At 37.5% G+C, this 25,314-nt stretch overlaps 2 protein-coding genes across 2 annotated transcripts in view; both read left to right on the top strand.

Moving 5' to 3' along the window:
* The window catches only part of LOC146584360 (uncharacterized), an 8,439-nt gene extending 936 nt beyond the window's left edge, over positions 1 to 7,503 (top strand). Inside the window, exon 2 of the mRNA XM_085324908.1 lies at positions 7,405 to 7,503. Coding sequence (XP_085181034.1) covers positions 7,405 to 7,500 — 96 coding nt within the window. The 3' untranslated portion in view covers positions 7,501 to 7,503. The remainder of the gene's footprint in view (positions 1 to 7,404) is intronic.
* A 345-nt stretch (positions 7,504 to 7,848) lies between these two features.
* PTP4A1 (protein tyrosine phosphatase 4A1) lies at positions 7,849 to 15,148 on the top strand. Its single transcript, XM_085324907.1, has 5 exons — positions 7,849 to 7,953; positions 9,565 to 9,657; positions 10,013 to 10,143; positions 12,285 to 12,359; positions 13,515 to 15,148. The coding sequence occupies exons 1-5, from the start codon at positions 7,849 to 7,851 to the stop codon at positions 13,630 to 13,632; spliced, it is 522 nt and encodes a 173-aa protein (XP_085181033.1). The 3' UTR covers positions 13,633 to 15,148.
* Positions 15,149 to 25,314: the final 10,166 nt, after the last annotated feature.

The following is a 25,314-nucleotide window of genomic DNA, read 5'->3' as shown; positions in this document are numbered from 1 at the left end:
CGGGACGAGCGGCCGGGGGCTGCGGGCGGCTGGGGCGCGGGGCAAGCCGAGACTTGTCCGTGGGCGGCCGACGCGCCACGCAGGTGGCGGCGCAGAGGGCCGGAGACTGAATCATCGCCGAGGGGCGGGGGAAGGCGCGGCTGGCGGCATGGCGCGGTGGCGCGGGCTCGCCGCGGCCCCGGCCCCGGCCCCGGCCCGCCTCCCGTTCCCCCCCGTCCGCCCCGCTCTCTCCCGAGGCACGTGGGGAACCGCCAGCGAGGAGAGGGCGCAAGCGGCAGAACGGCTTCCTTTGTCTGCGCTGCATCCGCGCAGGGCCTCGGACCCGCTGAGGCTTAGTACGTGGCTCCTTTTCGGGAGCAGGAAAGGGGAGGGAGGGGGGATGTGGCCGTGCGAGCGCATGCGGCCGGTCTTCAGACTGGGTTTTTAGACGATTCTTCGGTGGGAAGAAAAGTCTGCAGAGGAGTCGTTTGCGTAGACGTTAAAGTCGATTTTTTTTTTTTTTTTTTTTGCAAGAGCCTGCCTTCGACAAGCGGATGAATACAAGCAGATATCTAGGCTGACAGAAGCTGCTTTTAAGGCCTTGTCTTCTGTCCTTACAAGAGCTTTCATCATTTCCTTCTAAAAAGGGGTTGTAGTTTAACATGAGAAATTTCGCTTTTCTCGCATATTCTGTTTTATTTTTGCCTTTTATCTCTGTTGGCTAATGTCTCAAACTATGCACTCTGTGCTGGTATTAAAGCACACAAGAAGTATGTTTGTTGCTGATAGAAGAAAGACAAGAAGTTGTCAAAGTGAAGTAACTATCACATAGTTATAGTAGAAAGTATGATTGATGACAGTTGCACACAGACCTCAATAACTGTCAGGTAGCCAGCTAAATAAATTGCAGATATCACAATTGCAGATATCACAAGCTAACAAGTATGCAGCCTTTGTGGCTTAGGCATTGTGTGATTCTTTTTTCTTATTGCTGCTGGAGACAACTTTCCAATATGTCTACCTGCATCTGCAGAGAGTCCAAAACGGTGACTCAGAAATAGGAACCCTCTCTCCTTTTAGTCTCATTAGATTGTCAAACCTAAACCTGTAGATGACGCTTAAATGTCAGCCCTTATTGTTGCATTGATGGAACAGAAAAGGGTTTTGAAATGAAGTCTTAAAGGGACAGGATTGTTCTGGAGCAAAAATGTCAAGGCAACAATATAGAAATCACATGTAGATGGGAGGAAATGTGAGAGTGAAAAAGAAAAATGAGTAGCTGGTGTAGCAAAGGCCTAGCGAGAAAGTTGCCTTTGTCTCAGGGAAGACAAATTTGTCAGTAAGACAGTAAATAAGTAGATCTCATCTACTAAGGCTAAATTCTCCCCTTTATATTGTAGAAGCTTTCATGTTTTAACTGAATATATGCCACGTAAGAATTCTGGATTTATCCCAGTGTGTAGGCTGACTGAAAGTGACCACTTACCCTGGAAAGTACCTTGATCAGGGAGTTTGAGTTGTTGCTGAATTCTAAACTAGTAGTAGGTTGTCACCTTCTATTTAAAATACATATACTAAAACTCAGTTTTGAATACGTGTTAAAATTAGATCCAAAACCCCATGTGTCTTTCTTAACAAACACAATGTATTGTTTAGTAGTCCGTATCTTATCTTAGAGTAATAAAATACAACAATGACTTTCTCTGCATATATATCATAATTTTTTTTTACGTCCTCCTTAAAATGTACAGGAGTTACATAGCTTGCTATTGAATTTAACAGCAATGTTACGTCATTTTGARATTCCTTGCTTTCAGAAACTTTGAAAGGGGGATACCTCAGATGAGGCAGAGGGGAATAGTTTCTGTGATGTCTTTATTTCTCCATTGTCTGTTAAGCATTTAGTTTGTTTGCGTGCACATGTTTCTTCGAGGTGCAAGTAAGAGAACTAGAAAGATGGTCTGACATAGGGCCTTAGTTTCAGCATCTGTGGAAGCTGCACTCAGTTATTATACAGGAAGTTTTGTGATAATGTGTTCCATTTCTTTTCCTGGACTGCATACTTTAGCTACAAGAACATCTTTTCTTCAGACTACTTTACAACACATCTATTGTAGACTTCGGAATCTCTTATTTATGATATTTGGGTTTTTGTGGGTTTTGTTTTGTTTATTTCTGGTTTTTGTTTGTTTGAGTTTTTTCTAGGCCATGGGCCACTTTCTCTAATTTAAAACATAGGTAGGTATCACTATTGAGACAATCATACAAGCATTCTTGTATCTTATATATAGGAGATTAATCTTTTTCAACGATACCTAATGAACCTTCAGTAGAGCTCAACAGTAATGAATGACATCTCAGCAGTTTGTACCACTTACTTCCTCCCTCCTTCCCCTGCCTGGCAGTCATTGTTAGGCCTTGCATAGTGAAAGTCACTTAGATAGTGAGAGAAATCAAGTTAGAATGAAGAACTTACAATTTGGCGGTGCCCACAAATGAGTATAGTTTTCTACTTTTTGATTCAGAGCTTTCAGTTACTAAGGGTGAGSCCAAATAGTTGATTCTGGATATAAATATTCTGGGTCTATGAGCAGATGGATTGAGCAACTGGGCCAGTTATAGATCATCTTAAGGTGGAATGAAATGTCAGGTAACTATGTAAATAAACACTTACATTTGCATACTTTTTAAGATGCTGCCAAGCTAAGAACAGAACAGTAACAGCAGGCAATAATGTTATACTTTGTTGCCAGTTTGTGTAAGGGAAAGATCTAATGCATCTCTTTTGTAAGTGGTCTTTTGCCAGACATGAGTGACTGTTTCAAAAGCAGAAATAACGTGTTTCAATCTACTTGTCAGTGAAGACAAATACTTTAGATTCTTGTCCTAGAGAAAGGCATGATTTTTAAAAAAAAAACAAAAACAAAACAAAAAAAAAAGAAAGAAGAAAAGGAGGTGGAGGGGGAAAAAGAAAAAGCTTTAAGATGTCTTCTTGCTTGAATAAAGCTGCTACTTGTGTCTCTAAAACTTTCAGTGTTAGATTTCTTCAAGGAAAACTTGCTTTGAAATGGAAAAAAACTTGCTGGACCCAAATTGATGACGTAGATGATTAGTTGGTGATAATCCATTACAGAAACKTATATATAATGGTATGAATTTGTGCGTGTGATAATCCACTTGATCGGACACAGCTTTTGTGTGCTGTCAAGTCTTGACTTTTTCAATAGCCCACCTACCAAATATTTAACTATCTGAAAAATTCAGTAATCTCAAAATTGCACTTTCAAGCCTCTTGAAAGTCACTTAAGTCATTCAAGTTCTCCCTAAGCAGAAGCTGGTCTTAATTACTACAGCAGTATTTCTATACCTGATGTCTTCCCTTCCAGGCCTTTCTGCTGAAGAGTTGTGAAACCTTGTACTGTGGTGTAATATTATAACCCAAATAGCATGCTAATATACTTGTTGTCTTTAATTTTCACTTGATTTGTGAAAGAAGAATTCTGAAACRGCATCTCTTGAGACAAAACTCTTTGGATTGCCTTTTTATCTTTTTGGGGGGAGATGAGTTGAAACTTCTCAAGTAATTGTCTCCTTTCAGGAGACTTAAGTCTTTCAGGAGACCTAAAAGTCTTTAAGCATCACAGTTAGTACAAATAAATTTTGAAAACTCTTGGTTTCAGATATAACTTTTCCAGAAACTAAACTAGGCAAAACAGTTATAGGACAGTACAATTTGTTACTATGCTGCAGATTGGTTTACATATTCTTTCTCACTAATAACGATGAAGAGAGGCATTCTCATCAAAGGAAAATGTGAGCTTTCCCCCTTTATAATGTGGCAGCAGCTGTTGCCAAGGCAAACAGTGAGACTGAAATGCATGCTTGGTTAGGTCTTTAGTTGTGTGAATTAGTAAGGTGCTGATGTGTCTAATTGCTAACTGCTAAGCTAGTATTAAAGAAATTGATTCATTTATAGGGGTTAATTGTACATAGAACTCAAACCTGACATTATGTAATATACTTGCATCAATTCTGTATAATAATTTGAATTGTGAACCCAGTTTCTAGATGGGATTAATATCGTCCTTTAAAAGTAGGAGTTAAGTACTTAACTAATGCTCTTCTGTCTACTCTTATCTTTACCCCATGATGTGTTTATCTGGTGTCATACCGAGTACAACATGCTAAGGGCAGAAATGGCAGTCTACATACAAGACTGGATGAATCTGGACTTTTTTACTTCTGACCTGACCCAGAATGGGTTCATGTTAACTGTTCCCAATTATTCTGCAGTCATTTGCCCTTAAAGTTATCCATCTTGCAGACTTTAAAGCCTTTTCTTTTACCCTAGTGACCTAGTTCAATCTCATAATCTTCTTGAGCTCAGTTTCATCCTTTTTTACTTCTATTTCTGACAGCCTCTCTTCTTTATCCTCTGCTAGAGGGAAGGGCCAGCTATGATTCCTCCTAGAGTTTTAGGAGATAAACGTGAGGTCTATTGGTGCATGAGAAAAGATGCATGAAGACTCTATGTACCAAAAGCTGTCCTGTACCTTTTTGCTATTCTGCTTCTTAAACAAATTGAAAGTAACTCTAAGTAAGCCCTGTTGAGTTTTTCTCACTCTGTATTTTAGACAGACTTTTTAGGTATGATTCTAGATTTTGAGGGGTTTTTTTGTTTTGTTTTGTTTTAGTCTTAACCACTTCTACCCTTCTTTGCTGTGGTGTAGCTGGTATGTYGTATAATGATTCTAAGAATCTCTTGGTTTCTGTTACTGTGCTGTTCTTTGACTCTTCAGAGGATCATTCTTTCTCCTTTTTTTCATGCTTGTAATTTAATAAGGGACAGTGAGAGCTCCAGATGATCACAAGTAACAGCTGAAGCGGCCAGCTACTTGCAAAAAAAAAAAAGTTAGTGGCAATACCTCTATAGTGGTAACAAAGTGTATGTAAAGACCTCCTAAGAACTTTGTCTGCCACTCTTTTGCTAACTTATTCTCCACGCTAGTTAGCGGTGAGTGGTGGTGTAATCCACGCCTATAATTAAGGTGCATCTTTAAATGTTTATTTTCCCTGTTACTAGAACTTCCTCTTCTCTGGCCTTACGAATGGAGCAAGATTGTCGAAAACATGAAATGTTGCTGCAATTCTTTAAAATGCAGTTCACTTTAAGAATTCATGCATTRTATTTATTATTCCTCTTCTGCAGTTTTGAAAGTGAAAAAGATGGATACCAACTATGGCTTCAACTAGTCACTCTTCCATGTGTGGACACTAACTTTATTGTTGTTAATGCACCTTTCACAATACCCTTTGTTCGTATCTCTTGCTTTCAAACTGGGCTTCCTGGCGTTTCTGGAAGGGGCCCCTTGTAAACATCTGCAAAAGTACTTTCAGGATATCTGATCTGCTAAGGTATCTCCCAGAAAACTAAACAATTAAGCTGTTAGCRTTAAGCAGAGGTCACAACATACTAATAGTTGTTACTAGGTAGGTTCATTGTAGTCCTGTATACAGTTTAGTGTCTGCAATGAGGCCTTGATCTGACTGCAAATCCTAGAAAGAAATTAGCAGCCATGACTGAGTCACATGTAGCTTTGGTTTTTCCTGCCCTTTGGAAAAGACATTAGGATATTGTACAGTATTCTTTAGAACCTGATCTTTTGAATTTGTTTTCTTGTGGTTGGGAAGCTATTCTGTACAGCCTGGTTCCTTCCTAGTTCTTTGAAATAAAAATTTTAGGCAGAGCACTGAGATATTGTCTCTTCTCCTTATTTTCTCACATACATTTGCCATGATTAGAGAGATGCATACATGGATTTAGTTCGTGATTAAAAAAAAAAAATCTGAGCATTGAGGCTGCAATGTTGATAACAGCTTCTGTTTGGTAGAAACTGGATATATGAAGCTAAAAAATTATGTYACTGTCTCCTTGCTCGCAAAATAAATAAATAGATAAAAGAGTAAGTTTGCAGTAGCAGTTTGGTAGCATTGTATGTTTTGAATAATCTGTTTCCAAAGTATCTTGGGCAGTATCTTCTTTGGGCATGGAGATAGATGGATTTCTTCCTACTCTTAGAGTTGACTGGACAACACAAATCAGTCTTCTGCCAAAAAGTTGTAGGATCAGTGATGTTACTGTCCAGTACCTAAGTATATTCAGTGCGTTCCTGGTTCAGCTTGTGTCTTTTTCAGAAACAACCTTCTCTTGTCACCCCTTTGTGTTTCCTGGGTAGACAGGACCTTCTAGATATTGTCAGCAGCATTAATACTGTGGCCGGGCACAAAATTAACTTCTGTGCCATAATGTTCCATAAAATTTTTAAAAGCATATGTTTTTGGATTGTTTACTTAGCAGCATCTATAAATGAATACAATTCAAAGTAGTTAATCAGCTATCTATTGTATGACTTTGTCTTGCAATAAGYTTATGTGTAAACTTAACCATAGCAAAATAACAGCTCCCCTGGGGAAGAATAACCTATGCAATAAATTGTCTGTATATCTTTAGCTAGAATGTCACTACTACTTTGGCCCAGTTAAAAAGTGATGGTGGGGAAAGGCAGATAAAGGTAGAAGAAAACAAATACGACAAGTGAATATATATCTTCAGCTTTTTGTGTGTGAAATCTGTGCTAGTTAGAAATCTGTGTGCCTTGAAAGTCTCTAAGCGTATTTAAAAAGCTCACATTATTTTGTTTTGTCACTTAAAGATTTTGCATTTGCTTGTTACAAGCTGGGGTTCCTGAAAACATCTTGTATACTTGCTTTGAAGACTTTCCATTTGAAACTAGTCAATTTAGGTGCTTTTTCTTTTCTTCTTCTTCTTCTTTTTTTTTTTTTAAACTGGCTCTTCTGTATGTGAATTAGTGATGCTTTCATGAAAATTAAGTAGCATGCCTTAAAGGCTGGAGATTGGTAGTTTTGTTTTTTAAAGACTAGAAATTGTCTAATACTTAGCCTTAATATGCTTGGAATCTTACTGTTGCTTGTTTGGGACTGCTTAAAAGTTATTGCCACTTCAGTAGCTGTTGTAATGTGTCTTTCAATTCAGAATGGAAAACACACATTTGTGGATATCCTAGAAAGGATGTGCGTTGTATAAATACTGGTTTTAAAAGCATGATCTTTTTGCTCTATGTTAGCATACTTGAGTTGGTATTTTAATACATTTAAGTTACTGGTATTAAAACTACCCATGTATGGAAACCTTGTATTAAGTAAGCGTATTTACTTGCAAATAATTCTTGCCAAGAAAGATAGCAGGATTCTTATGCAACACTAATTCTTACATTGAAAAATAGATGTGTGATGCTACTTAAGTCTCTGTGCTTTCAGTTCTTTTTATAATGCTCAGAGTCTTCAAAATAACCTTACTTCACTTATTCTCACTTTTTTTYCCCTCCCCTCCCCCTCTCTTTACAGCAGTTCTGTGGTGTTCTTGGTCACACATTTATGGAGTTTCTGAAGGGCAGTGGAGACTACTGCCAGGCACAGCACGACCTCTATGCAGACAAGTGAACTGTAGAAATTCATTACTACTCCACCAAGAAGCCCCCCTAAGAGTGGTTGACCAGGATAAGAAGTATTGAATTGAAATTGGCAGAGCATTTAACACAAGAATTCAGACCTGGATGGGGTAAACCTCAGTGCACTGCCTTTCTTTTGCCTCAGTATTACTGGATTGAAGAATTGCTGCTTCTTGTTAGGAGGTTCATTTCATTTCCCATCGCTCCCAACTTCATACTTCCAAGCACTGAGAATTTCAAGTGGAGTATAGTGAAGTAGACTTCAGTTTCTCTACATCACTTCTATATTAATTTTTTTTGAATCTTTTCATAATCTTGTTGCATGTTTAACTAAATTAATATGGCCCGAATGAACCGCCCAGCTCCTGTGGAAATCACCTACAAGAACATGAGATTCCTAATCACACACAATCCAACCAATGCAACCTTAAACAAATTTATCGAGGTAAGGTCAGAACAGAATTCTTATTGACGTATTTTCTATTCCTGAACAATGCATTTTATTAACAATTTTCTTTATTAATTGATGCAACTCTCAAACCTGTATGAAGAGCTACTGCGACTGCTTATGTATTGACTTTTCAAATAGTCATGCCAGGCTGTAAAGAGCTATCAAAAAATCTATTTAGATAGACTTTCGCCTTCATCAACACACATATTTCAAAGTGAAGTACAGAAATAATAACGTTGTTGCCAGTAAACAATTTTAGGACTGAAGGAGGAATCTGGCAGAGTTTAGCAATATGTAGAACAATACTGAGATCTATTAGTAGTAAGAAGTTTAGATTCATCTAAAGCAGTGTAACATTTCATTGTCACTATTGGAGTAGTGATTAAAAAGGAATAATTCAGTGTGCGTTGTAGACCACAACCTTAGCAGTAAAAATAGGATTGCAGTGTTTGTTCACTGTCTATATCCTTTTTATATTAACAGAATATGGTTCTAGTGTAGCTTAAGAGAATCTGTTAAGAGTGTCAAAGTATCTACTGGACTGAAATTTGACTCTGCATCTAGAGCTAGCTTTGCTAAAGTTTTTTCAAGTATTTCAGTATATGCTGAAATCACATTTTCTGACTGAAGTCATGTTGCTTGGCATATGTTTCTGTATCTGAATTTCCTATCTAAACCTTGCATCTAGTGTGTTTGAGGTAACAAGTACACTTGAAGGTGTGTGTATGCACATCAATATTAGTCTCTTATGAAAGACTGGGGTCTGCTAGGTTTTGACTTTGCAATGCAGTCTCTCACCCACTAGGTTTCAAGTGATAATATTATTATACTTCTGCATTATATGTGCATTCAGTGTAGGCTAATTTACAAGAAGCATGGTGAGTTAACCTCACTTGGTTTTATACTTGCAGCTGAATAAAGTATGCGCAGGTTAAAATTCAGTCATTACTTTAATAGTTAAAAGTGTGAATGATAAGTCATTCCAGGGAGATTGAAGAGCGATTGCCCTGCTTTTTCATAAATGAAGCTTAATAGCGAAATGGAAAGCTAAACTTCTTGTCCTCTGATTGTGAAGACCCAGAAACTAAAATCCTTGATTGTCCTGTACTCCTAATACTAAGCAGTAAGAAGTGTTAGTAACAAATCTGTGGTTGTAAGAAGAGTGAGAGAAGGGGAAAACTTCAACCACACTCAGAATGCCTTTAGTGAAGTGTATAGCTTTGTGGGACACTCAACCATTCCTAAGAGAAAAAGAGAAAAGAACTATTGAAAATAGACTTAATTCATCAGTACTTAAAAGTATCTGTTGAAGTCCGATCCAAAACAAGCGGTATTTGCTCAAGTCTGGGACTTTACTAGCTTTATATTGCCAAAATTATAAAGAAAAATAATCTTCAGATATGTGTGAAAAAGAACTTAAAGGTATCCGATATTAGCRCACACAGTAGTGTGCTGGTATTTAATCTTTTGTATTCTTCACAAGGTGAAAAGCATTTGTGTGAGTATCTCTGAAACTTTTGGAGTCACTTAATAAGCTAACCTGTTGAGAAAATTGAATGGTGCATGTAGTCAGTTTACTATAAATCATTTGTTTTTGCTTCTTAGGAACTTAAGAAGTATGGCGTTACCACAGTGGTAAGAGTGTGTGAGGCCACTTACGACACTGCTCCGGTGGAAAAAGAAGGCATTCAGGTTTTGGTAAGCTGTGTAGAAGCAGAGTAAAAAATAATCCCCTAGACACTACCTTAAGAATTTCACTTTCTTAATTCTGTAAGTACATTCCAGTACYTGATAAGTAGGTCTGTACAGCTTTTGCTTTCTTTTTTTTTTTTTTTTTTGTGTTATTTTTTTTTTTTTTTTTCTTTTTTTTTTGCTTTCTTTTTTTTTTTTTTTTTTTTTTTTTTTTTTCTGTCAGAAATTGAGCAAGAGCATCTGCTCAATGAAAAGTGGATGAAAGTAATGTATCCCAAATACTACTAAACGTATGCACACAATAGTAAGAGTTCTGTCTATTTAGGCATGTAAATGTCATAAAAAACCCTTTTTATTCCAGGACTGGCCCTTTGATGACGGTGCTCCACCATCTAACCAGATTGTTGATGATTGGCTAAACCTTCTTAAAGTTAAATTTCGTGAAGAGCCTGGTTGTTGTATTGCTGTACACTGTGTTGCTGGTCTTGGAAGGTGGGTGAAGTTTTAAGGTCTGTCAAATCAGCACCCCTGGTCAGACTTGTTAAGGTTTAGTATGAAAGTTTATCTGAGGGAAATGTATAGCAGTCACAAGTCTAGTATTGGAATGCCCTCCCATTTAGAAGTTGATCAGCTGACAGGAATAGCATAATCTGTTTTTACTCTGACAGTCAGTCACACTTGTCAAATAATAACTTACTGAATGAAGTATGGAAATATATTCCTAATACCAAGAATGTTGGTGACAGTCCCATTGTTTTTAGTCATTAGTGTTTTTTAAGTGACTCTCACCTTTACTTTTCCTCTTCCCTCCCTATTTCAGCAGTATTGCCAACTCCTTCGTAACAAAGGGATTATTGCTATTATCCAAGAGCAAGTGAAGTGTGTTGGCACATTAGGAGCAACTTTTAYCCACTGGCTGTTTGGAGAATGGGAAATTTTCTAGAGTCCTAAAGCACTATTCCTGTCTCTCAGTTCTAGCACTGGGCCTTGAAATTTGTATAGATAACATTATCCTCTGAACACTGCTACCCCTGTCCACTGCTGTTATGAATACTATTCCAGAACTTGTGAAGGCACAGTGGGTTTTTTTTTTGTTGCAGTTCTAGAATACCCAGAAACTGTCCAAAGAGTAGTCACAATGTTTCAGTAACAGGTTTCATCATTTCCAACATAAAATGAAGGTGTCTGGTCTGTTGTTGCTGTCTGTAAGCTTGGCTTATTCACCATTTATATTGTGGCTTCACACACAACASAGTTGACTGTAATAGTGAATGACACCAAAACAAGTTCTTTTCTTTCTGCTGCTTAGGAGAGTATTGAACAGCAGAATGCAGTGGTATCTGTCTGTTATTCTCAAAACTTGGCACTCAAGTAGTTGAACAGAACAAAGTACTTAGCTTTTTTCATGTAAGTCTTGTGTTCATCCCTGAACATACAGAACCATTTTATTAAACTTGTTACTAGATGCACAAGACTTTTGCTGGAATGTAGTGGGGTTTTATTTTGTTTTTGCCACAAATCGTACTAACCTATTTGAATTTTGTCAGTTTCAAGCTAAGTATCAGTGTTCTGTCAGCTGAAGAATGCTATGACAAGCAAGGATGTACCTTAATCCCCTTTGGAGAGGAAACTGCATCTATTATAATGACTTGTGACAGTGGTTTTGAGGACACACTAGTTTTTGGAGCTGAACTCTCTTCTGATTTCTGCTCTTTATTTCTAATGAGGGCCTAGTCTGTGGGAATAGAAACCCACGTGCAAATATCTCCAAGGATGGAGATTCTACAACCCCTCTCTGGGCAACCTGTTCCAGGGCTGAGTCACCCTCAGAGGAAAAAAGCTTTCCTTATGTTCAGATGGATGTTCCTGTGTTTCAGGTTGTATCCGTTGCATCTCAGCCTGTTGCTGGGCACCACTGAAGAATCTGGTCCCATCCTCTTGACACCCTCTCTTCAGATATTTGTGGACATTGATAAGATCCCCTCTCAGTCTTCTCTTCTYGGGGCTAAGAGGCCAGCTCTCGCAGCCTTTCCCCATGAGAGAGATGCTCCAGTCCCCTGATCATCTTCATAGCCCTACGCTGGACTCTCTCCGGTAGCTCCATGTCTCTCTTGCACTGAGGAGCCCAGAATTTGACACAGTATTCCAGATGTGGCCTCAGCAGGGCTTGAGAAGAGGAGGAGAATCACCTCCCTCGACCTGCTGGCAACACTCTTCCTGTTGCAGCCCAGCAGAGCATTGGCTACTTTTGCTACAGGGGGACATTGCTCATGGTCAGCTTGTTGTCCACGAGGATTCCAAGTCCTTCTTGGAGRAAGAAAAGGGATTTTATTTCTGTTGTTCTCGCATATACCTAAAATCAGCTGAACATTAGCTCTGGTCAGCCTTTATCAGGTCAATTTCCTTAAACCTTTTAAGCGAGGGGAGTAGCTGTGAAAACACTAGCATAAGGACTTAATTCATGTAGGAAAGCCTTTTATCTCTTTTTTGATGCCTCTCCCCTCGGGAAGAAGGTGAGACAGAGAGGAGGATAGAAAAGACAACTGAGAAAAGTTCTTGTTTTTTTTTTTTTTTTTTTTTTTCTGAGAATGCACTGGCAAATGCTAAACTGAAGCTATTTTCTTTTTCACCAGGGCTCCAGTCCTAGTTGCCCTTGCACTGATAGAATGTGGAATGAAGTATGAAGATGCAGTGCAGTTCATAAGGCAGTAAGTTGGAAGCTAACATCAAGTTATTCCCAAGATGTAACACTTTGACATRTACTTGGCCACTAGTAGGAGTTCTGAATGCTGAGCTTGTTTTTTATCCTTTTATAGGAGATTTAGTACATCTTGTGTATCTAAACTTTTAGTACATATACTGTGTACAGTCAGTGTTTTAGGATTTGGCCTATGGGACAGGTACTCCCTGTTTCTGTGAAAACTCAATAGGTAATTATCTGAACAAGTTCAATAAAAATCAAACTTTTAGTTAGATTTGCAGGATCTTCTTTCATAACCACATGCATATATGAGAGACAAACACCTTTGAAAGTTAAATTCTGCCTATTAGCTAGCTAAACTAATTTACTGATTCACATTTGTGAATCCTTTCCTGTTTATTAGCTCAAACTATGCCAGCCTGTTTCTACTGACCTTTTCTGGTAGTAAACCTGGAAAATCTTCCCTCAGATTTTTCTGGTAAACATTTGCAAGCAGGATTAGACTAAAAAATTTAGCCTTAATGCCTGAAACTTGCAGGTTTCAACTATACTTTAAATAAATTGCAGTTCACACAGACTATATTAAAATATATATATATATTGCATAATTACCAAGCCTTTAAGGAATTAAATTCTGCTTGCATGTATCAGGCTTCCTACGTCTATGTGTACACCAGCCTGTTACGTATTCCAAAAACTCAGCAAAAATTTTCCCATCTTTCACAGGCTCATGGTTTGAGTAAAACCAAAAAGAAGCTCAACTTCTGATAAATTCTTTCTTGAGAGTTGTAGTATTTATGTACTTTCTTAATGATTATTTAAGGGATTGAATAACTCAAGCTATTTTAAGGAAAAGATTTTCTCAAATCTACTCTACAGTTTCCTTTTGCAGTTCCTTCTAAATAGCAAATGTAATTTCTTGGCTTGCACATACGAGATGATAAAACAATCTAAATTGCCATGTACTCCTTTAAGTATGTAGTTCAAGGAGGTATTTATGAAAGTAAGCTACTACCTTTTCCCTGGCGCATAAAACTTTTACATTAAATTTATTAGCCCTGTTTTAGCTACAACCTTGATTAAAAAAAAAATCCACAAAGTGTTCATTATTTCACTATGCGGTAGATGAATATTCCGTTTAAAATATTTTCCCTTCATTCAGGAAGCGGCGTGGAGCCTTTAACAGCAAGCAACTTCTGTACTTGGAGAAATACCGCCCCAAGATGCGTCTACGTTTTAAAGATTCCAATGGTCACCGAAATAATTGTTGCATACAGTAAAGCCCAACAGCCTATACTGCTTCTTTGGTATTAAAGAATGGAAACTAGAATTAAGCAGACTGCATGCCAAAGACATGGGTCTGATTTTTAAGTAGTAAAGGAAGCTTCCTTAAGGGTATTCAATAGGCTAAAAGCTTGGTAGAAATGCAACTTGTATGTTAAGACAAATATCTGTCTGTTTGGAGAACCAGTAAATGTTTTTTCTTGTACCCTGTTTCTGAACAGTCTCCTTGTTCGTAATTTACCAGTTCAAATATCTTAATCATGCTGTTGAGTCTTTCCATCTACTTTCAACTACTAAAAATTGGGGTACTAAAATAGATCAATCTGTAGAGAGATTAGGTGCCAAAATACCCAGCATATAATCTGTGTGTTTTTTTCCTTGTAAACAAGCATAGTTCTGATGACTTAAGAACTACCAGCTTATCTGGACCGTACTATTTTTTTTAACAGTCATTTCAATATTGAAGAATATGGCCTCTAAGAGATAGTCTTGCCTGCTCACTATATGTTTTGTCTCCCACAATCGCACTAGAGTTACCAGGATTTGCACAGTCTTTGGTTTTTGTTTTTTCTTAAATACTATGAATTACAGCAACTTTTTTTCCCCAATATTTGTATCTTTCTGTTATCTGAACCTCTCCATTTTACAAATCATTACTCCGGTTATTCATGTAGAAAATGTTTTTACATTGTACAGAAGCACACAAGTCTTTAATGTCTCCAGACAAAAAGCCTTACAGTAAAATTAATGTTGGCACTTCATGTGCAACTTAACAGAGGGCCTGAAAAGGTTGGGAGGGGCTATTTAATATTTCTAGTAAAATGTTGCCTTTGTCTTGTGCAGGAAGTATAGAATATGCCCTTTACTTTAGTAAATATTTTTTTAAAATGTAGAAATGCTTTGTTATTGTAGCTAAAAATTCTTAATCAGAAAATTTCTGAAAAATCTTGTAGTTTCTTTTACTGTACCTATTGAAAGTTGTTTACCAACTATTGCTTTGTTGAAAGTGTGATTTTTTTTTTTTCTTTTGTTTTTCCTCCTTGAGTTTCTGCTATGACTTGGGCAGACCTCTGTAATATTTTGTATGCCTTTCAAGCTGCGTAACTTAATATTTGGATACTTGATAATTTGTTTTATTATGTAATTGATAAAATGGTGATGTGTATTAATGTTAGTTCAACCATATATTTATACTGTCTTGGGAATGTGTGGTTATAGTTCTGTGGGAGAAATAATTTTGCCAGTGTTCACCAGCTTGTAAAATCTAGTGCGAGAGCTTAAACATCTAAATAAATACTGAAATGCACTTACAAAGTTTGCTGAAACACTTTTCATGGCTTTCACTTCTTCTGTGTATTTTGTCAGCCATCTTAATGTGCCTAAATTCAGGATCTATCCAGGCTTTTTTTTTTTTCTTCTTTCTTTCTTTTCTTTTAATCTGGGCCTGAGTGTTCCCCTTGCTGTAATGTTTGCTGTTTGTTTTACTCCTAAATAAATGTGGACAAAAATAAATAGTAGAAAATACAGTATTTCTTTATGAAGATTACTTCCAACTATGATAGTTTACTAATTTTGTCTGTGCTCTTGAAGCTACCTGTGCRGCAAATACAGAAAAGTATGCACATTGGTAAAACTTGGAGAATAAGTTGTATAAATAGTGTTAGAATTTTATAAAGAATAGCATGAGACAATACTTCATTGTCAAGACTGAAGGTACGCCCRAATAGATTCTATCCCAAAAATAACTTGACCTGAAACCTGTGCGAACTTGAGTTTTCAAAGAGTGGTGACAGCTTGATGGGAACTGAAAAATTTTATTTGGTAACTAGCTGGGCTGCTCATATAATTAGTGATCGTTACTCTGGGCATAAGTAGGAGTAAAAGTTCTGATTAAACATCTTGCATTTTTAAAAGGTCAAGTAGGATGCTACGTACAAAAGAAGCTTCAGTGAAGGATCACTTTCAGAAAGGCATTAGTTTCGTTAGGCATCTTCATCGCACAGAATTTCAACATGCTCTGAAACTGCATATTGTTTAGCTTAGTCGTGAGTTATGCAGAGTGGCACATGAATAACCTACCTGTTCTCATTTAGTAGGTAAATAGAGGTTAAACTCAGTCTAAGGGTATTTTGATCAGAGAAATACTRTCTTGATGCTAATTGTATCTTCAAGACTGTCACTTAATTTAGTAAACTTGCAGGGTAAGATAAAATCTTGAAGTCTGCTACTTTTGCTTCCCTGTTCTTTTAGATTTCTGGTTATTTGGAGATATTTCACATCTGTTTAGCTGTGGTTGGTTGTATCTTTACTGTACTAATCATCAGCCTTATAAGTTACGAGGCTTTTTCATTTTGCCAAAGTGATTGAGCTGCTCTGGAACTGGGAATCAGATGCTTAGGATCAAGTTTCACAGGGAGATGTGATATTAGAGCATATCTTCTGATTTATATAAAAGCTAATGTGTTCTTTCATCCTTCTGTTGTGTTTTGTCAGACTCAATTTCCTGCCAAAAATTAACTGAAGGAAAACTCGTGCAATAAAACTGAGGTTATTATGCTTCCTAAAAAAAGATAATGTTAAACTTGCATTCAATGAGTAGAATATTCATTTTTTTTTAATGGATGTCATTTCATTGCTATTCATCTGTTCTAGTGTCTTGCCTTCACAGTATCATCAGCCCTCTCAAGTACCTTCTCAGGCAGCCTCTTTATATAATAGTATGGTATAGAAGTGTGTGTATATATATATTTATATATATATATATAAAAATATGTGTGTGTGTATATATATTTGTATAAATACTTCTCAACTAGTATTTGTTAGGGCAAAAATAACATACATACGTGCACACCCCTTTCCTTCTATATTTAAAATCATACTTTCCCAAAGTAAATATGCTACTTCAATGGTCTTCAAAAACTTTTTACGTAACTGGTTATGTTGGGATAATAACWTGTAGAATGCACCCCTGTCAGTTTTTACAACTAAGTCATTTGGTTCAGTACTCCTATATGTACATGATGTTATGTTCATTTGGCTGACCTTTTATTTTGGAATGAAGACCAGAGTCATACATGTTTCTATTGTCAAGACAGACTAGACTAGACTTCGGGAACAATTGCAAAGAAAAACCCTATGAAAGTGCTGTAATCCAGCAGCCCAGACTGATGAAAGTTTTGTAAAAAGATTCAAACTTGATTTCAAATCAAGGTAACAAAATTAATTTGATCATTTATTGAGCAAGGTGGAATCAATTAAAAAAAATGCCTGTGGGGGTTTTACTTACTTGAAATATTTTGTGCAATTTCTATACTTACAAATGTTAGGTTTTRCTGTGTCTCAACAAGAGTTATATAGGTAGGGAGAGCTGAATTCAGGTGTTTAAGTGGTSTGATACATTAGTGATAGTGTTTTGGTCCTTGGAACTTGTCTAGATACAAGATTTGGCATGACTTTAGTCAAATTTAATAAATTGAAATACTTCTCAAGAGGAAAAATTTTATGTAATGAGTGTGTTTTTAAAGCAAAGATTAAATGAACTTCTGAACTGTTAACACATGAATTGCTAGGGAATGGAAAAATATTWTTTCTCCTTTTAACTACTGAGATTATTAGGGGCTAAAATGCTGAGCGTACGCGAAATGAAGATAAAAGCGGAGGGAAGTATGTAATGGGAGCTAGATATATTCATACAAGTTACGTAGAACTTTACAAATAGAAATGGAAAAACATTCACATGGAAGTATTGCATCTTAACTTAAGAATAAAGACTCATATGGAAGGMAGGCTCACTACTATTGTATCTGATTTTAGATGCTCGAATATGTATATAACTGCATTGTTCTCCCTTGCTGTAGATATGTTGTTACAGGATTTAATTACATGGTAGCACATTCATAGACCCTGTTTCTACTAGATGCTGTTTCCTATTGTGGGCTACGTGGCCTTGGTAAGTATGGTTGGTAAAAGATACCATTGTTTATAGAATTCCTTAGTGTGTTTGTAGCGTAAGTTGAACTATATGGGAAACAAAGGGAGAAAATGGCAGCAGAAAAGTGGTGAGTTCTTTATATTATTGTCGCATACTTCCTAAATGATCCTGGAGAAAGATAGTCAAACCAGACAGTCTATAAGTGGGTATCCAAATTCAGATATACAGTTAATGTTAAATATGATTCTATTGAATCTGATTCTCAGAGGTGCTGAGTAATCAGTTTCAGCTGAAGTTAGAAAAGTTGCTTAAATGTATAAGGCATTATGTATTATATTTTCATATTCCTCATATTTCTCAATTTTCCAAAAACRTTTCAAGCTGATCACTCAAAATTAGTTAATATTACTCATTGTTAATCTCCTTTATCCTCAGTTCTGCATGCATAAAACTCCATTAATTCCCATCATCACCTAACACATGTATTTGTGGAGGTAAGTAATGCTTCTGAAGTAACTGTATCCATAGTGTTTACAATAGAAGAACCAGTAGGAAAATGTGTAATTCTGCATTAAGTACAAATTCAAAGTTAGATTTAGATCTTCTTTGACTCTTCTAATAAAAATACTAACAGCTGTTCATACATATAAGCATTGTTTATCCTTGCAAGTGAAATAAATGTGAAATTAGGTATTTATATTTGAGAGGGCCAGACTAAGGTTTCAGCCTTAACCTGTGTCATTTCTAAACTTGTGAATACTTGACCATGCAACATGAATACTGTTTTTACAAGTTTTTTTTTTTTTTCCTTAAATGCACATAACATAATTTAAATACTTACTGAGAGGTAGTGTTCAAGACAATATTTTAGAGTTGTTGGGGGTTTTGCTRTATCATTAAATAAGCATTTTCTGTAATTATGGAGGAGGTGTTACACAGGAAATCCTACAGCAGTATTTGAGACAACATGTGTTTGTGCATATCTGCTAGGATTGTTACCACTGTAATAGAAAGAGTAATTATAATTTACAAATTTAATTCAAATCTTAAAACCAGACTGAAATTATTTTTATTTGAATAACTGAGAGGGACTGACTCATCTAAACAAATACAGACTTTCACAAGTCAGTAAAGGCTTCCTTTATACTCAAGAGGAAAGAAGTTTGCACTTCATTCATGCAATTCATCATGTGGTAAAATAAAATACCTGAAATAGGTTGGATGAGAAGCTCTCCTAATTGTTCCCATAGTCAGTAAAGGGAGCAGCCTACAATGTTGATATCTCCAAGTAGATGAAATCTCACCTAACTTGTCTCCAATGCAGTATTTAAAAAGATCAGGTAGGTTCGTTTAACATAAAACTCTTCTCTTAATATGTAATAAACATACATCAATAATTATAACCTGATTTGATTTTTATTGATATAGATTTATGCAGGAAACCAAAGCAAGCCTGGCATTGTTTTCCTCTTGGTGATTACCTCCATGAATGCTATTAGTTTTGATGGATACTGTTCTAATGTATTCTGTCCTCAATGCATTGATAATTAATTATCTCAATAACAACACAAGTTACTTATCAGTGGAAAACATCTTTGTGAGGTAATAGTGGTTAAAGAGTGTCTGACAAGAAAAGATAAGGACAGCACCAGCAGATCAAGTTGCCTGCTTCTATTTCTGATTCAAATGAGGACTCATTCAAAGTGCACCTGAAGAAAACCAGATACCAGAGTACTTGGATACATGGGAATACTCAACATAGAAATACACAAACAGTAGATGACCTTTACTCTGTCAACACTACATGTAACCTGTGTCAGCATAACAAAGCCCAAATAAGTATATGAAAACTGTATTTGTTGGGGGGAAAGATTACTAGAATAAAAGTAAGTTTTTTATCCTCTCATTTTTCTAGAGTAGCAGATCATGGCRATGTAATTAGAAATATAAATTGTCAGAAAGCTTAAACAAATTCCACACTGGAACAATATTACCGTATTACCATTAGCATTCATTACATTCAATTAACAATTGAATGTAAATGACAACATTTTGGTATTGAAGTAAATAATGGTGATTTTTTTTTGAAGTCTATGTGCTCCTTAATATTTTTATCATAGGTTTTTAGATGTAACTTCCTAGATTTTTGTGAAAGAAGACTGAAAACTGGATAATCCATCACAGCTTGATACATATATCAGCAGGGCTGGAATTCTGATTCTACTTGAGTGGCGGAGTAACAGCAGTGTATCAGATCCTTTCATATAAATTTGTACATGAAGGAAGGTATTTTGTCAATGAGTTTTACAAATACTTGTTCAGAAGAAGGTAGAGCTCAAGTTCCATTCAAGCTTTGAAGGAGAATTGAAGATAACCTTTGCTTCTCAATCCATAGAGCCACAGATAGGATACTGATCTGAGTAGAAGGATGGTATCACTTCAGCATTGTCACGTGATGCAAGCTTCATTGGCCAATGCTAATAGGAGGCTATAGACTACTTRATTTCTGTTCTTCTATTTCCCAGTAAATCTGAGTGTTGCAAGGTAGGCATGCAAACCCTGGATACACCTTTAACATCTAAATTCAACATTACAACAACTTTCACTTCATTCTAATAAAAGCAGATAAAGGCCACGGGGGCATAGCAGAACTGAAAAACTGAAAGGGTTCCCTTACGCTGTAAGTACACCTTGGAGCCTGATATACGAGGGTTTTTTTTCATCATCTCTCTCCCTTCTTCCCTCCAGCATGGGCTTCCCTACTTTCTTGTCCACCATTTGGCATGGCAGGCTTCCCGCTGATCTAACAGGGAGTTCCTAGTAGGACCCTAGAGAGGATGGCTCCTCTCCAGGACTGCATAGCCAGGAGCTATGCAGTCTCAGTGCTCTCAAGGCACCRGTAGTTGTGAAACAGTCCTAACATTTTCACATGCTGCCTCTGCCCCACATGGAGTGTCCCTGCACCGTGTCTTTATCCTATCCCTAGTCCTGCTGTGGTGTTCTATCCAGTCAGGATTAACCTAGCTAATGGGCAGGCTTTGTTTCTAGGCACTTGGTGACTTCTTKTAGACAACAATCAGGCAATGTTTAATAACAGGCTCCTTAACAACACAACAAGAATGCATATCCTCCTGAGGGAGGGTATGCAAACTTCCCCACGCTTGTGCTTGATCCTGAACCTGATTCTTGTCCTTGCCTGACTCTTTTCACTTCTCCCATTCCCAGGCTTCTTCAGACATCTAATCTCAGTTAGCCATTTGGTGTGTAAGGCTTGTTTCATACCCTGAGATTCTTGACTTCCCAAGCCCTTGACTTCCTTATTTTGATCCTACCATCCCTACCCAGAAATTCCTRACTATTTGTCTTCAAAATTCTTTTCTGATTTTTTTTGATTGGCAGGCAATTTTTGTCACTGGAAAAAAAWTAAAAGGTACCATTCAGTTGTACTTGATGTTTACATTTCTATCCCAGTTGCCTTCCCACTCTACTAAAGTATTTCGGTTATTTTAAACTTAGGTCTCAGCAGGTCCTGTTAAATAGCAAGCTCTTCCTACTAGAAGTAAAAAAAAGGGGAAATTGGAAAGTTCTGGGGGAAACTGGGAAAGGGAATTCAAGGAGTGACATATTTTTTGATTTGAAGGAGTACAGCAGTTCCCTATTTAGAGACAGAACATTCTAGATTGGGCAAGACATRAGGAGGTCATCTAGTCCAAACCCATGCTCAAAGTGGGGCTAACTTCCAAGTTAAATCAGGTAAGTCAGGATTCTGTCTAGTCAAGATTTGGGTGTCTCCCAGGATGATGGGATTCCTCAGCCTCTCCAGACACCTGCTCTAGTGTTTGCCCATCCTCCCTGTGAATTTTCCTTGATGAAATTTACCTGTTCCTCCCATTCTTTCATTGTGATCTTCAGGAGAGTCTGGCTCTTCCTCTCCATATCATCCTACTAGGTAGTCAAAGATGGCAGTAAGAGTCTTCTCTCAGCTTCATCTTATTAAGGCTGAGGAAGTCCAGGTCTGTGACTCTCTCTTTGTATGCTAAGTCTGCAGCCATCTTGGTGAGCCTCCACTGGGGTTCACTCCAGTTTGTCAACATTTTTTTGTACTAGGGAACTCAGAACTTAACAAAATACTCTCGATGTGGCCTCACAGTTGCCAAAGAAAGAGAAATGATCACTTCCCYTGACCTGCTGCCAACATTTTCTGATAACAGCCTGGTATGCAGTTGGCCTTCTTTGCAACAAGGGCACACTGGTGATTCATGTTCAACCTGTCCACTAAGACCTCCAGGTCTTTCTCCACAAAACTGTTTTTTAGGCAGTTGACACCCAGCCTGTAGCGCTACATTGGCTTTGCATTCCAGCTGTAGGACCTTGCAACACAAGTAACATCTGCTGCTCTCCTGGCCATCTACTAAAGTAGTCAGCTCATCATAGGCTGTCAGATTGGTCAGCTTGAAATCATTAAGTCTAAGTTTGAAGGTGGGCATGATGCTTTCCTTTGTCCACTCATCAGGAACCTCCATGATCACCGTGATCTTTCAAAGATGAAATAACAGCCTCACAACAGCATCAACCAGCACTAATAGTACTCTTGCATGCATCCTATTTGGTCCCATGGTCAATATGTCCGATTTGCTTAATTGCTCCTAAACTGCATATTTCTCTATTTCTCTATTGTGTACAAACTCTGCTGTTGATGTGATGTCTGGCATCTGCTACTGAGTCTTGATGTGGTGGAGGATAATGGTCTTATCTTCAACTTGGTGGAAAAAAGGAAGGGTAAAGATGTAACAGTTCCTATACTACATAAAGCAAGAAAAGGTASCAAAGAGAAAAAAGCAGTGTCAAAATCGGACATATTCTTTCATAAAAAAGAACATTTTCAGTAGGACTGGAATATTTTAAAAGACTTCATAAGATTTAAGAATTAGCTGTTTGGGATACATCCAAGATACTAACTTTTAACAACAGTCTCCTCTTCAATGTTGCTCTGTTTAATGGCTATTGTTCTGCATTTGAAAATGAATTGAAATCGTAAAAAATCTTATTACAACTATAAGAGTCAAGAACCAACAGATTTGCTAAGAATACTGGCTCATAATACCTTACACTTAACAGGCTTCAAATTAGTTAACTATGGAGTTTTTTGAAGTATTGATGTTTATATTGGCAAATTCTGGATATAGTGAAGAGGTAGTCAGCTGTTGAGTCTAGGAAAAATCATGGCAAATGGGATATGAAAAAAAGTWGTCTAATTATTAAAAGGTGATGATGTAATATTTACGACTTTACAGAAAACAGATACTTAGCAGAAAAAACTTTTAGTGTTGAAAGTTTAGTAGATAAAAGCAACTGCTGCTGTAGTATAGTTTCTTTTAGAGGTCTACTCTACRTGACATTCTAAAAAGCTAAGCATTTTCCAAAGCAAGTGCAACAACTGGGTTTTAAAATGATTTAAATCAAGTATCTTGAGACAATTAAAATAGACATACTCAGCCAAAAAAGATGTTCTTGTAAGAGCTTGCCAAAATAGTTCTTGGCCTATTGTTATAACAAATCTCTGTTTTTGATAGAGAGGAAAATATTATCCTGGAGCATGGGAAAATACTTGTCTGCTATGATATCCACTAACTTCTCTATTCAGTTACACCTACTGAGCAGTCTAGCTCCTTTCTACATTTTGATAGTTGCAAAAACAGTAATTAACCCTCAAAAGCAAGCTATGGTTAAGACCAGTAGCCATTTGACTATGTATCACACATTTTCAAATGAATTGTTTGGAAAAAAGCATGGAAGGGYACAGGAAGGCTGTAAGAGAAATCAGTCAGGAAATTCTTGGAAAGAGTAGTGGTTGAAAAAGCACTTGGAACTACAAGCAAAGAAACCGCCTTCTCCTGTTGATTTCGCTTGCGTTTAGGGCAGTAGGGCTCTGCATTTGTTTCTTGAAAATAAGTAGGTAGCTCTCCAATGGAAACAACTCACAAGATCTGGAACATTACCAAGCATCTCATGTGTAAAGGGATGATATGATAAAAACATGGCTAGGAAAGATAACAGATGGTGCAGTTGGAATTGTGTGTAGCTGATCTGTCATTACAGGCAAAATTAGCAGCAGCGACTGATGAACTGTCCTTTGTAGTCGTGGTGGTGTATTTTACAACCACAGTGTAGATGCTACAGGTGGGTAGGTTCACTAGATACGACAGACCATTTTGACTCTAAATGGACAGGCACAATATGGTTCATAGCAGAAAAGAAGTATATGGAATCTGTTAAACTGAGATGGATCAAATAAGTTATGTGACTTTTGAAAGTGTACAGAAAAGACTGAATAGGGCAATGAACAATGATGAGATTATTAGTAATGCTTTGTCTGGTGCTTGTGTCAAAAGTAATGAGAGCAAAAGGGCTGACTGCTGGAAAATGTGTGCAATGCAGTGGGATGCAAATGTACCAAACTGAATTTCACTTCAGACAGTAATTTCATTTCTTCATGTAATCTCAAGTATGTATCAGGGTTTAGCACCTTCCTGAAAGACTATGACTGAAAAACCTTTGAAGAAATTAGTACCATTAACCCAATAGCTCAGTTCTGTGAGACTGTAAGAAAGCAACAATTTTGCCTAGGGAAAGAGAAGGAATTTCTGAGCTGGAGAAATAAAAGAACAAAATGGGGAAAAAATAAGGTGATTTGAACAGAGGCGGTTAAGAAAGATTGAGAGATTTTCTTTATCAAAYAGTATGAAAAGTTTGAGTGGGTTAAAAAGTGTGTGCTCTGTGACAGAGGTGTTACTTTCTTGTTGCAGCTAAATATCTGCATAGGCCTGATATTGTACTGTAGCTTTAAAACCACCATCTTAATGTGATGGTAGCAACAGAAATACTTAATCTCTTTGAGCCTTTCTGGCACCATAGAAAACCTTAGAGAACATGTATCTCAAAGTCTCTAAAACATAATTAAAAAGGAGGCAAAGGAAGAAACACGCATTTTAACTTCTTCACCTTTTCGTTATTCTCTTTGTTCTGACACTGCAAAATGTTTGCATTTGGTTACAGAATATTATGTAAAGGCAGTATAAATATATTCAAAAGATAATTGTAGGTTTGATCTTTAGAAATGACATTAAAAATCTTGTTTTTTTCAAGCTGTATTCAGTTTGAAACTTAGTATATGTAATAAAAACCCAGTACTGAAATTTAGTATCAGGCTAAAAGAAAAAAGAAAGTTATACATTTAAGTAATGCTGTAATGCAAACTGTAAAAGGATRGTCTCTGTTCAGGGGCTTTTTCTTAGGCAGCATGCTGCAAAGACTAAGTCACTTCAGGACCCGATKGTCACATAAAATGGTATCATAGAAGGTCCTTTGGCGTTAATTTACGTGAATATGGACCTATGGGCGTGCATGGAGAAAGCTACCAGAAAACAGAAGGCCAAAGTGAGGAAACGCATGTGCTTRGAGGTAGCACGAGAGTCTCCCAGGGACCGATACGCTCTGGACCCCTGCGGTCCTGCTCAGTTCGTAAGAACTGGTAAACTCAGAACACCAAGGACTGGATAAATCTGCGCAAGACCCGGGCAAGACAAGGATCAACGACGACAGCAGCGGGGCGCTGCCTGTAAGGCCCCTCGGGGCAGCCCACGGCRCAGAGCCCAGCCTGCCGGCGCCCCTCACCGCGCCGCCCGCCAGGCCGCTCCCCCGCGCAACGGCCGCCCCGCCGCGCGGCGCCTGCGCACTGCCGCGCCCG

This window comes from Rhea americana, unplaced genomic scaffold (assembly GCF_003343005.1).
Source record: "Rhea americana isolate MKP2758 unplaced genomic scaffold, rheAme1 scaffold_94, whole genome shotgun sequence".
Taxonomy (NCBI): Eukaryota; Metazoa; Chordata; class Aves; order Rheiformes; family Rheidae; genus Rhea; species Rhea americana.
This window is presented reverse-complemented; position numbering and strand designations above follow the sequence as displayed.

Coding starts and splice junctions, on each gene's coding strand:
- PTP4A1 (XM_085324907.1), top strand. CDS start 7,849: ATGGCCCGAATGAACCGCCCAGCTCCTGTGGAAATCACCTACAAGAAC. Junction 10,144..12,284: donor TGTGTTGCTGGTCTTGGAAG/GTGGGTGAAGTT, acceptor CTTTTTCACCAG/GGCTCCAGTCCTAGTTGCCC. Junction 12,360..13,514: donor GCAGTGCAGTTCATAAGGCA/GTAAGTTGGAAG, acceptor CCCTTCATTCAG/GAAGCGGCGTGGAGCCTTTA.